This window comes from Entelurus aequoreus, linkage group LG04 (genome assembly GCF_033978785.1).
Source record: "Entelurus aequoreus isolate RoL-2023_Sb linkage group LG04, RoL_Eaeq_v1.1, whole genome shotgun sequence".
Classification (NCBI taxonomy): Eukaryota; Metazoa; Chordata; class Actinopteri; order Syngnathiformes; family Syngnathidae; genus Entelurus; species Entelurus aequoreus.
In genome coordinates, this window is record NC_084734.1 from 77,973,972 (window position 1) to 77,992,430 (window position 18,459).

Genomic DNA, 18,459 nt, shown 5'->3' on the forward strand with positions numbered 1-18,459 from the left:
GGCATTGCAGAGTTCTTTCATTAGGCTCTCCACTGCTTGTCAAGCTCAAGTCTTTCTTCACCCTCCACTGTTTCCCTTAACATTCACAGCGTTTGTGGTTCTACCACAGCCTTCATTCCATATTCTCTGTGGACTACCTTTGTCCCAAGAAATAAAAGTTGATGCTCTGAGGGCGTACTTGTGTCATGCTATGGACGGAATGCCAACTGACACATCTTTGCCCCCAGAAGCGAGGCTCTATAACAGGGGTCTCAAACTCAATTTACCTGGGGGCCACTGGATGCAGAAACTGGTTGAAGCTGGGCCGCAAGAAAAGATTTCTTAAAAAAATCTAACATGCACTTTTTAATGAATTCACTTTCTTTGAATGGCTATCCCGCCCTAGCAACATACTTGCCAACCCTCACGATTTTTCCGGGAGACTCACGAATTTCAGTGCCCCTCCCGACAATCTCCCAGGGCAACCATTCTCCCGAATTTGTCCCGATTTTCACCCGGACAACAATATTAAGGGCGTGCCGTGATAGCACTGCCTTTAACGTCCTCTACAACCTGTCGTCGGGTCCGCTTTTTCACCATACAAACAGCGTGCCGGCCCAGTCACATGTTGTATGAGGCTTCTGCAGACACACGTAAGTGACTGCCAGACATACTTGATCAACAGCAATACAGGTCACACTGAGGGTAGCCATATAAACAACTTTATCACTGTTACAAATATGCGCCACACTGCGAACCCACACCAAACAAGAATGACAAACACATTTCAGGAGAACATCCGCACCGTAAGACAACAAAAACACAACTGAACAAATACCCAGAACACCTTGCAGCCCTAACTCTTCCGGGCTACAATATACACCCCTGCTACCACCAAACCCCGCCAGGGGTGTATATTGTAGCCCGGAAGAGTTAGGGCTGCATGGGATTCTGGGTATTTGTACTGTTGTGTTTATGTTGTGTTACGGTGTGGATGTTCTCCCGAAATGTGTTTGTCATTCTTGTTTGGTGTGGGTTCACAGTGTGGCGCATATTTTTAACAGTATTAAAGTTGTTTATACGGCTACCCTCAGTGTGACCTTTGTGGCTGTTGATCAAGTATGTCTTGCAGTCACTTACGTGTGTGTACAGAAGCCAAACACAACATGTGACTGGGCTGGCACGCTGTTTGTACAGGTTGTAGAGGGCGCTAAAGGCAGTGCCATCACGGCACACCCTTAATATTGTTGTTTGGGTGAAAATCGGCAGACATTCGAGAGAATGGTTGCCCTGAAATTCGGGAGTCTCCCGGAAAGATCGGGAGGGTTGGCAAGTATGACGCTGTCAAGCGCCATTCATATAAAACTCGCGGGCCGCATTAACATTAAATTTTCATATTAAGGTGCGGGCCGCAAAATAACGTCTCCCGGGCCGCAATTGGCCGGCGGGCCGCGTGTCTGAGACCCCTGCTCTATAAGGACAAAGCTTTGCCAGAGGTCACGCCTATCTCACAGCGGTCTATTATTACATCTGATAGCTCCCTCTTATATGCAAACAAGCTGTAATCTTTACAGAAGCTCCATCAGTCAATACTCCACTGAAACACATCGTGACAAGAGCTCTGGGAGTCATGTTACAAAGCGTCGATGTGATTGCAGTGCAGCCTCAGGATTCCTGGAATAAATTGTCTTCTCTTCATGCAAGTCTGGCCAGAAGCAGGTCTGCTCCGCTTAGAAAATCTACTCATTAAACCTCGTGTTGGACCATGCAGAAGCTCTAATGTCTGCGTCACAATAGCTGAGACGTGAAATTGATTTTTATGCTTAGCAAAAATGCCTCAGTCACTGCGCACAAGCTGTTGTTCCATCTTCATCCCACCTGTACGTTAGTAAAATGCTTGATGCTTGCCCTTCAGACTTTAATGTAAAATGATTTGGGGGGCAAACAAAGCTGCGGACTCATTCCTATCCATCATGTCCTTGTTTCATTGTTACGCTGTTAAATGAGGTGCATGAAGGGTCTTTGACGGTCTCACCCTAGTTTTTTCATGTAATTAGACAACCAATGTGCTATTGAAGCTATTATCATGCCCCATTTTTCCCTTTTACATGCTTTTCAAAACAAAAGCCTTTTGATGGACTCGTCAAGGCTGAATTTAGACCGCAAATTACAACGATTTTCTGTGGCACAGTCAGATAGGGGTCATGGCGTATCCTCTGACCAGGCCTCTTCTAAATGTCGGTATACAGATATCCTGTCAAAGTGAACTTTACGTCATAACAATACAAAGCAAAAAAACCTAAAGCTGTGAATTTAAAAAAAATACAACACAGCCATACATATTGTACACAAAATTAGGAGTGCAGTGACATTATGTAAGGAAGTAATTCCAAGTTAATTGATTAAATATGTTTATTCTTAAATCGTTCATTACGGTTGACGTCCATGTTGTGACTGCCTGTTGTGAACACTTGTTTCATTGTTTACCTGCATTGTGCTCAGTGTTTCTGGTGTTCAGTCATAGTAGACAGATTTCAGGTATTGGTTAATTTAGAATACATGTTGATAGACCGTTAAATACATTCAGCATATGATTAGTGAATTGAAATTGACTACTTACACATGCAGTGTAACTCTAAATTAAGAGAGTCAACCTCCCCATGTTTTATATTAGTGCATAACAGATGGAGTGGCACATACTAGCGGCACAAGCGTAAGAATAGAAAGAAGATCCTACATTTGCCGAGTAGGAAGCAAGTAGTGTTTACGTCAAAGCTGGGAACATATCTTGACTCTGGGGCCACATTAAGAGAAAAAAATGTGTCTGGGGGGCCAAGGTGTATGTGTGTATAAATTATATATATACATTTAGCTGTAAAAATCTGCTGTACAGTATGTGTTTTTGGGGTCGCTTTTTGCGTCAGGAGCTAAAGTCGTATATACGTTTTTTAAGTGCAAAAATTATGAATAAGATAATGAAGCTGTATTTTCATTAGCACTTTAATTTTATTGACAGGTTGGTTAAAAAAAACATTCATTATTAATTATATTTACTCATTTTAGCGCAACATAATTGTATGTAAATGTATTTTTCCCTTCTTCTGCAGTATATTTGATTTGTACTTATTTTTCCAATCAGACTGACCTAAGCTTAAAGGCCTACTGAAATGAAATGTTTTTATTTAAACGGGGATAGCAGATCCATTCTATGTGTCATACTTGATCATTTCGGGATATTGCCATATTTTTGCTGAAAGGATTTGGTAGAGAACAATGGCGATCAAGATCGCAACTTTTGGTATCTGATAAAAAAAAGCCTTGCCCCTACCGGAAGTAGCGTGACGTAGTCAGTTGTTCGCCTCCTCATATTTTCCTATTGTTTTCAATGCAGCTAGAGTGATTCCGACCGAGAAAGCGACGATTACCCCATTAATTTGAGCGAGGATGAAAGATTCGTGGATGAGGAACATTAGAGTTAAGGACTAGAATGCAGTGCAAGACATATATTTTTTCGCTCTGACCGTAACTTAGATACAAGCTGGCTCATTGGATTCCACACGCTCTCCTTTTTCTATTGTGGATCAAGGATTTGTATTTTAAACCACCTCGGATACTATATCCTCTTGAAAATGAGAGTCGAGAACGCGAAATGGACATTTACAGTGACTTTTATCTCCACGACAACACATTGACGAAACACTTTAGCTACGGAGCTAACGTGATAGCATTGTGCTTAACTGCATATAGAAACTAAATAAATAAATCCCTGACTGGAAGGATAGACAGAAGATCAACAATACTATTAAACCAGGGACATGTGAATACACGGTTAATGCTTTCCAGCCTGGCGAAGCTTAAAAATGCTGTTGCTAACGACGCCATTGAAGCTAAGTTAGCTACGGAGCTAACGTGATAGCATCGTGCTTAACTGCATATAGAAACTAAATAAATGAATCCCTGACTGGAAGGATAGACAGAAGATCAACAATACTATTAAACCATGGACATGTAAATACACGGTTAATGCTTTCCAGCTTGGCCAAGCTTAAAAATGCTGTTGCTAACGACGCCATTGAAGCTAACTTAGTATAACGGGACCTCACAGAGCTATGATAAAAACATTAGCTATCCACCTACGCCAGCCAGCCCTCCTCTGCTCATCAACACCCGTGCTCACCTGCGTTCCAGCGATCGACGGAGCGACGAAGGACTTCACCCGATCATCCGTGCGGTCGGTGGCTAGCGTCGGCTAGCGCGTCTGCCATCTGAGTCAAAGTCTTCCTGGTTGTGTTGCTGTAGTCCGCCGCTAATACACCGATCCCACCTACAACTTTCTTCTTTGCAGTCTTCATTGTTCATTAAACAAATTGCAAAAGATTCACCAACACAGATGTCCAGAGTACTGTGGAATTATGAGATGAAAACAGAGCTATTTTGTATTATATTCAATGGGGTACCGATACTTCTGTTTCACTGGTTACGTCGCGCGCATACGTCATCATCCAAAGACGTTTCCAACCGAAAGTTTAGCGGGAAATTTAAAATTGCACTTTATAAGTTAAACCGGCCGTATTGGCATGTGTTGCAATGTTAAGATTTCATCATTGATATATAAACTATCAGACCGCGTGGTCGGTAGTAGTGGCTTTCAGTAGGCCTTTAAGGCAGAGCTGGGCAAATATTTTGACTCGGTTGCCACATTGAGAGAAAAAAATGTGTCTGAGGGCCAAAGTGTATGTGTTTATAAATTATATATACACATTTAGCTGTAAAAATCTGTTGTACAGTATGTGTGTTTGGGGTCCCTTTTTTTCAGGAACACTTAATACCAAAAGTCACAATGTCCGATAGAGTTCTAAAATCGTTATGACAGACCACCTGAAAAAAAACAGAATGAAATTTTACAGTTTTTTACTGAATGGGACACCCAAAATGTACATCAAAATAAAGAAAGTGGGATTTACAATTTTAACTATGAACAATAAAACACTGAATATTAACAACATATGAACGTCACTCTTCTTTTACTTCTCAGACCAGCTCCTCGATAGTTGTGTATCTTTTACAATCAAGCAAACACAACAAAAATGTAACAAGCAGCAAAATATGAATGCGAAGTGTAATAAACAACTACAATATGATATGTTATCACTTAAAAATCTGCTTCCGCATCTGTTTCTGACACGCGTTTCGGGCTGGCCGCGCTGAAAACAAACCCCGCCCACTCTGATTTGTTCCTCGTCTGAGCTGCTGTGACATAGATTACCGTAATAACTTGTATAACACCCAAAAGCGTAGATTTCGACCATTGAAATACTTTCTATAGTTCAAGACTTACGATCATTTAAAAACAGCACTGCACAACATAACGGCGGTGACAGTTTCGATGTTAAAGGTCTAAAAAAATGATGTAGAACGTCAGGCGGGTCGGATTGAAAATCATAACGGGCCACATGTGGCCAGCGAGCTGTATTTTTCCCAGGTCTGGTTTACATCCTACTAGGGATGTGTACCAAATTTCTGTATTTTTATAGGTATCGACCAAAGTCGGTTGGCACTCCCGAGTACCGTTTCAGGTAAAATCCAACAATGCCATACTAGGATACCTTTGTTGCACGTAGGGGTGGGAATTGATAACATTTTTCCGGTTCAGATTCCAATTTCGATTCTGCTTAACGATTCCGTTCCTTAACGGTTCTCTTATCGATTCTCTTATCGATTCTTGGAAAGAAAAAGAGGGATTAGCAGAGAAGAGTGGATTAGTACTAATGTTGTTTAGTTTAGAGGTAACATGACCTTACAAAGCCTCCAGTGAGTTCTCAAGAGGAACATACATAGTATAGAACAGGGGTCACCAACACGGTGCCCGCGGGCACCAGGTAGCCCGTAAGGACCAGATGAGTAGCCCGCCGGCCTGTTCTAAAAATAGCTCAAATAGCAGCACTTACCAGTGAGCTGCCTCTATTTTTTAAATGTTATTTATTTACTAGCAAGCTGGTCTCGCTTTGCCCGACATTTTTAATTCTAAGAGAGACAAAACTCAAAAAGAATTTGAAAATCCAAGAAAATATTTTAAAGACTTGGTCTTCACTTGTTTAAATAAATTCATTAATTTTTTTACTTTGCTTCTTATAACTTTCAGAAAGACAATTTTAGAGAAAAAATACAACCTTAAAAATGGTTTTAGGATTTTTAAACACATATACCTTTTTACCTTTTAAATTCCTTCCTCTTCTTTCCTGACAATTTAAATCAATGTTCAAGTAATTTATTTTTTTTTAATTGTAAAGAATAATAAATACATTTTAATTTAATTCTTCATTTTAGCTTCTGTTTTTTCGACGAAGAGTATTTGTGAAATATTTCTTCAAACTTATTATGATTAAAATTCAAAACAATTATTCTGGCAAATCTAGAAAATCTGTAGAATCAAATTTAAATCTTATTTCAAAGTATTTTGAATTTATTTTAAAATTTTTGTTCTGGAAAATCTAGAAGAAATAATGATTTGTCTTTGTTAGAAATATAGCTTGGTCAAATTTGTTATATATTCTAACAAAGTGTAGATTGGATTTTAACCTATTTAAAACATGTCATCAAAATTCTAAAATTAATCTTAATCAGGAAAAATTACTAATGATGTTCCATACATTCTTTTTTTAAAGTTTTTCTCTAATTTTTTTCGGTTGAATTTTGAATTTTAAAGAGTTAAATTGAAAATAAACTATGTTTCAAAATGTAATTGCAATTTTTTTCGTGTTTTCTCCTCTTTTAAACTGTTCAATTAAGTGTAAATATCATTAATTATTAATAATAACATAGAGTTAAAGGTAAATTGAGCAAATTGGCTATTTCTGGCAATTTGTTTAAGTGTGTATCAAACTGGTAGCCCTTCGCATTAATCAGTACCCAAGAAGTAGCTCTTGGTTTCAAAAAGGTTGGTGACCCCTGGTATAGAAGAAAAAAACAGAACTTTTCTGTAAATAAATGTTAAGAAATTAATATTCTTCTGTAGAATTTAATCATGTGCAAATTAGACAAGAACGTAGCATTAAGTAACATGTGAGAGCTAAGTGAGATGTCAAGCCTTTATTGGTTATAATTTTGATGATTATGGCTTACAACTTATGAAAACTTTGAATTGAAAATCTCAGAAAATGTAAGGTTTCTAAAACTGTGAGCCATGTTGATCAAAATTATTACAAATAAAGGCTTGCGTGTAATGAGTTAATATCACATATTAGTTTCACATTGGAAGTTAATTGCTGACATGAAGTGACTTTTATGCAATATTCAAATTATATGAGTTTCACTTGTATAATATAATGACTGAGAGAAAATCTGGTTGGAGGAAAATATGCAACTTTTCTCTGATTACAACTGAACATTCACCTACCGAAAATGCAAACTTTTGACCACAAACTTAGGGACTACTCGGTGATATTTGTCTAGCGGCAGTCATGGTCTGGGCCAGTCAGAGTCTGTCTCTCGTTATGCTCGTCTAAATGAGAAGGCATTCATTCCAATTTAACATATAATAGCGCTAACATTATAGAAGGTGTTAGGTAGTACCTGTAGTATTCAGAGGATGTGCTAGTGTTACTGCTGCCTGGGATGAGATCGGAGCGGTTGAAAAGGCGACTTTCATTTACAATTATTGCATGCTATGTGTTCAAATGTTTCAGCATATTGCTCACATGTCCTCTTGATGAACTAACAGCCTTGTAGTTATTATGTTCTGCTCAGGCTCTACCATTTTCAAATCGGAAGTCACTACCGTCATCATCCCCACCCAGAAGGATCGATAGGAGAACTGTTTCAATAAATGCCAAGCGACTCCAAGAAATTGGTAGACTGGGAACCAGATTTCGATTCCCATCGTGAGTTGCAAGTGACGTCTCATCAGTTTGCAGACTTAAAGGCCTACTGAAACCCACTACTACCGACCACGCAGTCTGATAGTTTATATATCAATGATGAAATCTTAACATTGCAACACATGCCAATACGGCCGGGTTAACTTATAAAGTGCAATTTTAAATTTCCCGCCAAACTTCCGGTTGAAAACGTCTATGTATGATGACGTATGCGCGTGACGTAAATCGTTGAACCGGAAGTATTGGTACACCATTGAATCCAATACAAAAAAGCTCTGTTTTAATCTCAAAATTCCACAGTATTCTGGACATCTGTGTTGGTGAATCTTTTGCAATTTGTTTAATGAACAATGAAGACTGCAAAGAAGAAAGTTGTAGGTGTGATCGGTGTATTAGCGGCGGACTACAGCAACACAACGAGGAGGACTTTGAGATGGATAGCAGACGCGCTAGCCGCCGACCTCACCTTGACTTCCACCGTCTTCGCCGATTTATTGTCGTGGAGATAAAAGTCACTGTGAATGTCCATTTCGCGTTCTCGATTCTCATTTTCAAGAGGATATAGTATCCGAGGTGGTTTAAAATACAAATTCGTGATCCACAATAGAAAAAGGAGAAAGTGTGGAATTTTACCCAAGTTACGGTCAGAGCGAAAAAAGATACGTCCTGCACTGCACTCTAGTCCTTCACTCTCACGTTCCTCATCCACGAATCTTTCATCCTCGCTCAAATTAATGGGGTAATCGTCGCTTTCTTGGTCCGAATCGCTCTGGCTGCATTGTAAACAATGGGGAAATGTGAGGAGCCTTTCAACCTGTGACGTCACGCTACTTCCGGTACAGGCAAGGCTTTTTTATTAGAGACCAAAAGTTGCGAACTTTATCGTCGATGTTCTCTACTAAATCCTTTCGGCAAAAATATGGCAATATCGCGAAATGATCAAGTATGACACATAGAATGGATCTGCTATCCCCGTTTAAATTAAAAAAAAAATCATTTCAGTAGGCCTTTAAGCACGGTGCAAGCGGGGAAATAAGACTCAGAGCAGACTCAGCCAAATTGCTTCTAGGTAATGTTACGATTTTCAAAGGCAACCAAACAAGAAGAAACCACTCAAAAGTAAAGGTTCCGCTTTTCAAAATGCACAAGCTCGATACTAATTTACACTGGATTTGCCATAGCTACCGATAACATTAGCGATTTTACATGTCGATTTTAATTCCTCCAAGTTTGGTAATAAAAATGACAACTAAGATGCACGTCACAACCAAACAGCTGTTGTGTGATAAATACAATACTTACCGTTAAAACACCTTGTAGTGCTCAACAAAAGAAAAGGCTGGCACATTCAACTTAATGGCAAAGACTACATCCTGGCTAAAGCAACACCTCATAGTCTATACACTACTGCCATCTAACGTGTTGGAATAGCAACTGCATGAAAAGTCTATGATATAATACAGTACAGTACAGTAATTTAAATAAGACACAGAAGTGTAAGAAGACATGATAACAGCTGGACAGCAAAGCTTTGTGTTACTTTCTAAACAATTAACATTTATTAACACATTTTCAATCAATCAAAGTTTACTTATATAGCCCTAAATCCCGAGTGTCTCAAAGGGCTGCGCAATCCTCTACGACATCCTCGGCTCAGATCCCACATCAGGGCAAGAAAATACTCAACCCAATTTTAACACCCAAAAGTACTAAAAATTGGTACAGTTGAGTACCGGTATTGATTCCTCAGTACTGGGAATTGGTCCCATATCGATTTAAATGTGAAATGTAGCATGCCTACATACTACCAACTTGGGGACGGCGTGGCGCGGTTGGGAGAGTGGCCGTGCCAGCAATCTGAGGGTTCCTGGTTCAATCCCCACCTTCTACCAACCTCGTCACGTCCGTTGTGTCCTTGAGCAAGACACTTCACCCTTGCTCCTGATGGGTCGTGGTTAGGGCCTTGCATGGCAGCTCCCGCCATCAGTGTGTGAATGTGTGTGTGAATGGGTGAATGTGGAAATAGTGTCGAAGCGCTTTGAGTACCGTGAAGGTAGAAAAGCGCTATATAAGTATAACCCATTTACCATTTAACTTCCTAAGCCTTGTGGGCACATCAACCGTCTCCCAGAACAACTGTCCTTGTTAGCGCTATTTAGCTGATGCATTTTGGAAGATGGACCCTAACATTGGACTGCACAGTTCTCTTCACAGCTAGGAGTGTGTGTGGGTTTTCTCTGGGTGCTCCGGCTTTCTCCCACATTCCCAAAACACGGGGCTAATTGGAGACTCTTAATTGTCCATAGGTGTGAACGGGAGTGTGGATAGTTGTTTGTCTAGATGTGCCCTGTCAGGCTTGAGCTCAACTGTAATTCTAATGAGGGGAAATTCGTCTAGAAAATGATGATGATGATGATGACGACTCTACTTCTCTTCATGTCTTTGTTTCTGCACAAACTACTAGTCTTATGTCTAAGCTTTGTCAACTTGTCATAAAGTGGTGGCACACAAGACAGGTGCAGTCATCAAACATTCAAGCCAGGGATGTCACAGGCTTGGCAAGATATGATTATTTTGAGACACTGAAAAATCCAGCTGGCTGATGCCGTATGGATCTCATTAAGATGGAGTTTTGTTTTTTTCTTGTCAAGCCTCTACAGCTTTAATTAAAATTCACTCAGAATAGCAGTTCACACATGTCAGTTTTCTGTTTGAACGTTTGGTTGTAAGTAGGACATTCGTTCCACAGAAGCCAGGAAAAAACGTTACTTGGCGACCTCTTGTCAGACATTCTATGAGCAGAGCTGATATGTCTGTATTGTCAGGTTGGGAACTTATCTATAATTGCTAGCCGCCAGTGTTTGCAAACATAAACATGCATTATATATTGCCGCATGTGCAGCTTCTCTGATGAAAAGAGCAGTCATTCTTCAGTGTTCAATGGTGAACCGAGAGTTGACACATTCCCTTCCGATGCATGTTTTTGTAGGCAAATATATTTTGCAACTTTACTTTTAATGTTTTACACAAAAGTAAGTTGTCTTTTATGCAGGAAAAATGTAATTCTACTCAGGCAGGGCTGTTTGATTATTACCTATTCCTTTTATAGCACTTTTATAAGACTGCAGAACCTATGTTGCTATGGCAACAGCCACAACACAAATGGATGTCACATCAAAATATGAAGTTCTGTTGAGTGAGCATGAGTGAGCATGCGGTCTACTTTCAGTGACTAATGTGGATTCAGATTTTTCTTCATTTATAACTTAATAGGACATACTGTTTATTCTCCAGCTCAGCTTAACTTGCAGGCCTCTTCTCATAACTATACGAATGCGCATGTTGCCCGTCCTCTTAAAAGGGGAGGGGGTGTCGCACTAATATACAATGAAAATTTCAACCTTACCGCTAACCTAAATAATAAATATAAATCGTTTGAGGTGCTTACTATGAGGTCTGTCACACCGCTACCTCTCGACCTGGCTGTTATCTACCGCCCCCCTGGGCCCTATTCAGACTTTATCAGTGAATTCTCAGAGTTTGTTGCTGATCTAGTGACGCACGCCGACAATATAATCATAATGGGGGACTTTAATATCCATATGAATACCCCATCGGACCCTCAGTGCGTGGCGCTCCAAACCATAATTGATAGCTGTGGTCTTACACAAATAATACATGAACCCACGCATCGCAACGGTAATACAATAGATCTAGTGCTTGTCAGGGGTGTCACCACCTCCAAACGTATGATAGTTCCATATACTAAAGTATTGTCCGATCATTACCTTATAAAATTTGAAGTTTTGACTCATTGTCAACAAGCTAATAATAATAATAACTGCTATAGCGGCCGCAACATTAATGCTGCCACAACGATGACTCTTGCTGACCTACGCATATGTGGGGGTTACCCACATATGCGGTCCTCTCCAAGGTTTCTCATAGTCATTCACCGACGTCCCACTGGGGTGAGTTTTTCCTTGCCCGTAAGTGGGCTCTGTACCGAGGATGTCGTTGTGGTTTGTGCAGCCCTTTGAGACACTTGTGATTTAGGGCTATATAAATAAACATTGATTGAATGATGATCATGTCCAATTTGCCAGCCTTGGCCAGGTAACTAATTATATTTCAGGAGCTGACCCCTCTGAGTTTTGAGTCTGATGTGGGTGCTTTGATTAGCCTTCAGTTTTTATCACCTCCGAGTCTTCTGTGTTGTTATCACACTTTCTGCTGACAGTTCCGGTGCCTCAAGGTTGCACACTGCAGCACTGCCGCATACATAAATTTCACGTTCTTGTCAAAAGAGTTCGAGATCCACTTTTCTGTCACCCCACCTCATTCGGTACAATCTTGCGCAGGTCAAGCTACACAATGTGTTTTTGTGCTTCAACGAGCATCGTGATGCGATGGTGATGATTTGTGGTTCATGCAACAACTCACCCTAAAAAACTCTTTTGTGGAACCTGAGTCCAGAGTGCCATAGGCTATCTCTGTTTGCTTGGCCAGATCTTCTGCGCTCTCTATAGGTGAGACCATCCTCTCCACTGTCAAGAAGGCAGCCAGGTTGGCTGTGTAGGAGGAGATGATGATGAGGGTGAAGAACCACCACACCCCACCAACAATACGTCCTGACAGGGACCTAAGAGAAGATTGTCCATGACATTGGAAACACAGAATGAAATTATATACATGACCACTATAGTTCTTTAACAGACCACATTTTCAGGGTGTTGAATCAATTACCACTGGACTGCTCCGAATATCTGAGAAGACATTATGCCTCTAATCCAACCAGGCTTCATCAATTAATGCACACAGGCTAGATTGGAGAGCTCTAGTCTGAGAGGATGGTGCTGGATATTTATACTCTAAGGTGGGAACAGTGCCAAGAAGACAACAATTGTTTGTGCTACCGTTGGTGGGTACAGTCCAGCTGCCATCAATTCAATGCCATTAGAATACAATGACCTGGATCATTGAGAATAATCACAAGCAACACTGGCCACATTGTTAACTTCCTTGAAATTGAATGTACTGTATATAGCAAATGGTTGAACAACTGATGTCAGAACATTTTTAGGTAAAACATCCGTTAATGGCCGGAAGAAAGCATCCATGAAACTACATCAACTGCTCCATTGAAACATACCTTAGTCAATTATTCAATCGTGGGCCGAGTTATACCCTTCAGTTCCCATTGAACTGTAATGTACTATCTAATCAATATATTTTGGCTTATGCTTTCAACTTTGTGGGAACAGTTTGGGGAAAACCCTCTTCTTTTCCAAGATGAATGTCACAAATCAAAGTCCATAAGGACAAACATACCTGGCAGAGTTTGCTTTGTTTTTTTCTGCATAAATTAACAAAATAATCTGACAAACAGCCAAGTATATTGCAAAATTCAAGAGTGGATGTTGTTCCCTGGAGAGTTGAGGAACAAATACCGATTATATTTTTAGGCTCCTTTCAGTTGTAGACAGAATGGCCATCAATCGTATTTATTTAGTCAATATTAGTCATGTAATAACTCTACTGGTGTAATTTTAAGTTTTAATTGATTTTTATCTCAAAGGGCAGTAAAGGAAGATGCCTGACCTGTATCCAAATGTCACTATGAGTGTACAAACCCCGTTCCCATATGAGTTGGGAAATTGTGTTAGAAGTAAATATAAACGGAATACAATGATTTGCAAATCATTTTCAACCCATATTCAGTTGAATATGCTACAAAGACAACATATTTGATGTTCAAACTGATAAAAACATTTTTTTTTCAAATAATCATTAACTTTAGAATTTGATGCCAGCAACACGTGACAAAGAAGTTGGGAAAGGTGGCAATAAATACTGATAAAGTTGAGGAATGCTCATCAAACACTTATTTGGAACATCCCACAGGTGAACAGGCAAATTGGGAACAGGTGGGTGCCATGATTGGGTATAAAAGTAGATTCCATGAAATGCTCAGTCATTCACAAACAAGGATGGGGCGAGGGTCACCACTTTGTCAACAAATGCATGAGCAAATTGTTGAACAGTTTACGAAAAACCTTTCTCAACCAGCTATTGCAAGGAATTTATGGATTTCACCATCTATGGTCCGTAATATCATCAAAGGGTTCAAAGAATATGGAGAAATGGCTCACACGTAAGCAGCTAAGCCTTTGACCTTCGATCCCTCAGGCTGTACTGCATCAACAAGCGACATCAGTGTGTAAAGGATATCATCACATGGGCTCAGGAACACTTCAGAAACCCACTGTCAGTAACTACAGTCGGTCGCTACATCTGTAAGTGCAAGTTAAAACTCTCCTATGCAAGGCGAAAACCGTTTATCAACAACACCCAGAAACGCCGTCGGCTTCGCTGGGCCTGAGCTCATCTAAGATGGACTGATGCAAAGTGGAAAAGTGTTCTGTGGTTTGACGAGTCCACTTTTCAAATTGTTTTTGGAAACTGTGGACGTCGTGTCCTCCGGACCAAAGAGGAAAAGAACTATCCGGATTGTTATAGGCGCAAAGTTGAAAAGCCAGCATCTGTGATGGTATGGGGGTGTATTTTTGCCCAAGACATGGGTAACTTACACATCTGTGAAGGCGCCATTAATGCTGAAAGGTACATACAGGTTTTGGAGCAACATATGTCGCCATCCAAGCAACGTTACCATGGACGCACCTGCTTATTTCAGCAAGACAATGCCAAGCCACGTGTTACATCAACGTGGCTTCATAGTAAAAGAGTGCGGGTACTAGACTGGCCTGCCCGTAGTCCAGGCCTGTCTTCCATTGAAAATGTGTGGCGCATTATGAAGCCTAAAATACCACAACGGAGACCCCCGGACTGTTGAACAACTTAAGCTGTACATCAAGCAAGAATGGGAAAGAATTCCACCTGAGAAGCTTCAAAAATGTGTCTCCTCAGTTCCCAAACGTTTACTGAGTGTTGTTAAAAGGAAAGGCCATGTAACACAGTGGTGAACATGTCCTTTCCCAACTACTTTGGCACGTGTTGCAGCCATGAAATTCTAAGTTAATTATTATTTGCAAAAAATAAATACAGTTTATGAGTTTGAACATCAAATATCTTGTCTTTGTAGTGCATTCAATTGAATATGGGTTGAAAAGGATTTGCAAATCATTGTATTCCGTTTATATTTACATCTAACACAATTTCCCAACTCATATGTAAACGGGGTTTGTATAATTGTGTGCTGTGCTCCACTGAACCCACCTTGGGGAGATATCACAGCCCTGCTGCATGAAGGCGCCCAGTGAGAACCAGAGAGAATTGAAGATCCCAAAGTCATTGGGAGGGTCAGGGGGCATCTGAGGGTCTTTTGTCTCATCCTGATCCTCGAGGTTCCACTCGTAGGGACTGAACCGACTGACCAGGAATAGAACCACGCTCACCCCAATATAGGCAAACACTATACACATCCAGATCTCATAGGCCAGTGGGTCCAGGAAGGAGAAAACGCCAGGCTTGGACTTTTGAGGCTTCTTTATCATAATGGAGATGCCCAAACTCATAAATGGCTTGGAAAAGTCAATCACCTCCTCTCGAACCAGAGTAATAGTGAGAGGTGCAACAGCTATATCTGCTCTCTGGAAACAGGAACATGCACAGTATCATCATTAGTTATGACTTGCATGAACAGTCAGGTATGTTACAAGTGATTTGCTGCAGCTGAAATCTTCCAAGTAAAGTAAGAGAGGTTAGCACACATTTGATGGAACTCAAAGAAAGTGAAGACATCATAAGGCAGTCTGCAAAACATACACAGGAAAACGGTAGTTTTCTGTAGAACACACTCTGTGTGGCAGATTATGAACAAATAAATACAACTTACATCATTTGCTAAGTGCTGCATTCGTTGGTAAATTTGAGCAATGCCATAGCCAGAAACAATATATTACCATAAAGGTTCACCACCAAACGTTAATATTGAATGATGAATTTGACCAATTCCATTGATTATTTGACTGCAACAATATGTTCAATGGCTTCAATTGTTGACTTTGTGTCAACAAAAACTCCCCTTCATTGTGCGTTAACGATACATCTTGGTATTGTGCAGTGATGTCTTGGTTCGGAAATTGAGAAAACATGGGGTTGAGGCACAATGGAAATGTTTTCAAGGTCCACTCGGAGCAGCACAAATAGACCCAATAAATACAATTGTTTCATCTACCCTGTCAACACATCATTGTGAATGGCTATAACCATTTAATCCTCGTACAGGCGTAAGCAGCACTCAATCAATGGCTGGGAGAAGCAATAGCAGCCTCAGGCTTAACCTTTAAAAGACAACCAAAATCAAATTAATTCAACGGTCAAAAGGTCAAAATGTACACAACTATTAGTCCCGGCTCACCTGCTGCAAAATTGCAGGCCTGGAAAGACTTGAGAGTGATGTGAAAGATCTATTTTTCCACACTCAATCTGCAGGAAGTGGAGTTTTCCCATTTGAGAGATAATTTGGAGACGATAGTGCATCAAACCATGCAATCTCGCAGGCTGATAGTTGGGAAATTGAACAGATGAGAAAAGCCTAACCCTTCTGCATTTTGTATTCGGCCTCGAGTCAACTATTGTTGGCTCAGAGAAAGACGCAGACGAGGGGTAACGTTGGTGTTGCAATAGCCTGAGCTCTTTGTCAGACTGTCAGCTGCATGGCATGACCCTTTGCTAATGTGCAGGCCTCAACCTTTATAGCTTACAACACATATGGATCGTGTTGTCTCTAACCGCAAGCCACCATTTAACTGTTGCTTTTGTCAGCTGTTTAATTTACAATGTGGCATATTCATCATTCACAGAAAACATTGAACTTAATCACGCAATCACTTCAAATGAGTGTTAAACAATGATGTGATTACAGAGTGTTTTATATATGGATTCATTGTTTTCATGTACTTACTTGGCTTTTGCCTGCAAGAAGGGCACATTTCTAGGCTATGCAACCAAATTATTGCAATGAACAGCACTGAGAAATGATTTCATTTTCTCCGTCTAAAGATGATCACCAACACTCCCGTGCTTGAGGCTTTGTCGGACAAGTTCCCTCATAGCATCCCTGACAGCATTAAGACTTTGAACTGGGTAAAAGCCAATGAGTTGTTGGTGATAAGCTTAAGACAGAATAATGAGATCTCCTCTCATGTTGAAGTTCCTTGCAAACTGTCATGTAATCAGCGAAAAACAAGGCTCCCAGTACTTACCCCATAGACCAGTTCACCCACCATCCCGTTCCACTGCTTGGTCTCTGGGTCTCGGGCTCCATACTTCCCATCCATTACTATAGACAGTTTGTACTTAATTCCAACATGTTTGGCAATCTCAGATGCTAAATCGACGCAGTAGCCTTCGTATCTGTCATTCCCCTCCAGATGCATATAATTTTTCTTGTACATCACATAAGGCGCTTCCTGTTGATTCAAACACACACTGGTTTAATCACCGTCTGACACACATTTTGTTATTTATACACAAGTCTACATACTGTGCATGCACTCATACACATATGCTGCATTCAATTTCATGCAGTCATGCTTAAACAGGTGATTGCCCCACAAATGCACAAATATGCGTTGACAACAGCGGTGTGGATGCGTGACCACACTGCTGTCACCAAGAAGTCAAAGCCAGCAGACACCAAGCCCGATACACCCCACCCAGTTTCAGCCCGAGGGTAGACTCCTGCATGGATTGCGGTTTCGAACAAACTCAAATATTTTTTTGCGAGCCAAACCAAAACATGCCAATAAATTACCGTAATTTACTGGGTCTATTGTTGAGATGCATCTATTTTTATGTGTAAAATAGTTTTTAGAAAATAGCTATTATTAAAATAACTGTAAACTAATTTGATTATTGAGCCACTGCATTTGCAACACACATGCGCAAACAAAGCAACTTCCTGCCTGGCTACTACAGTTTTACGACTTTGAGTATTTAAAAGATCCATTACAGAAACAACTGCGTATGTGCATTCAAAGTGTTTGAGTCGTGAAAAATGGAGTACTTCAATAATGAGCGTGAAAAGCAGGCATATTTAGTTACAACAATGTAAACACCAAATATGCCACTTAACTTCAAAGCTAAAATGAAAAAGGGCAGCTTAAGAGTTCCATAATAAACAATGTAGATTAATAAAAGTTATTTAGATTTTTAAAGGTTTACGTATTCGATCAGCAGAAGTGGTTATCAGCAAACACTTTGGCGAGCCGTTAAAAAAAACAGTTAAGTGCCTATTAGTTGGAAAATAACTGCCATAAAGTAGGGAACGTAGGTAGCTGACGTTAGCTGCCGGATCGGACAGCTCAGTAAATCGGGCTGTGAGAGGGCTGCTTTACCCATCTCGATAGATTTTAGGAAAATGGGCTAAACATGACGACGCGGGGGAAAACGCAGGAACTAAGTATTCCAAAGTGCGGGAACACTTTTACACTGAATGCAAAACGTGAGATGAGAGCAAAGAGGGCGAACCAGAGTCTTAAAATGACTTAGTTATTCCCTTTGTAACAATGTATATTTACTGTTTGAATTGGTTATACCCTTTAAATTCGTTTTTAATCATATTCATTTTATATTGTTT

At 40.3% G+C, this 18,459-nt stretch overlaps 1 protein-coding gene across 1 annotated transcript in view; it reads right to left on the bottom strand.

Annotated features, from left to right (window-relative positions):
- LOC133649042 (glutamate receptor 3-like) overlaps window positions 1–18,459 on the bottom strand; it is a 540,266-nt gene that overhangs the window by 25,814 nt on the left and 495,993 nt on the right. The window contains exons 10-12 of the mRNA XM_062045735.1: window positions 17,084–17,290; window positions 15,093–15,466; window positions 12,300–12,498 (exon numbers count right to left, since the gene is read on the bottom strand). Coding sequence (XP_061901719.1) covers window positions 12,300–12,498; window positions 15,093–15,466; window positions 17,084–17,290 — 780 coding nt within the window. The remainder of the gene's footprint in view (window positions 1–12,299; window positions 12,499–15,092; window positions 15,467–17,083; window positions 17,291–18,459) is intronic.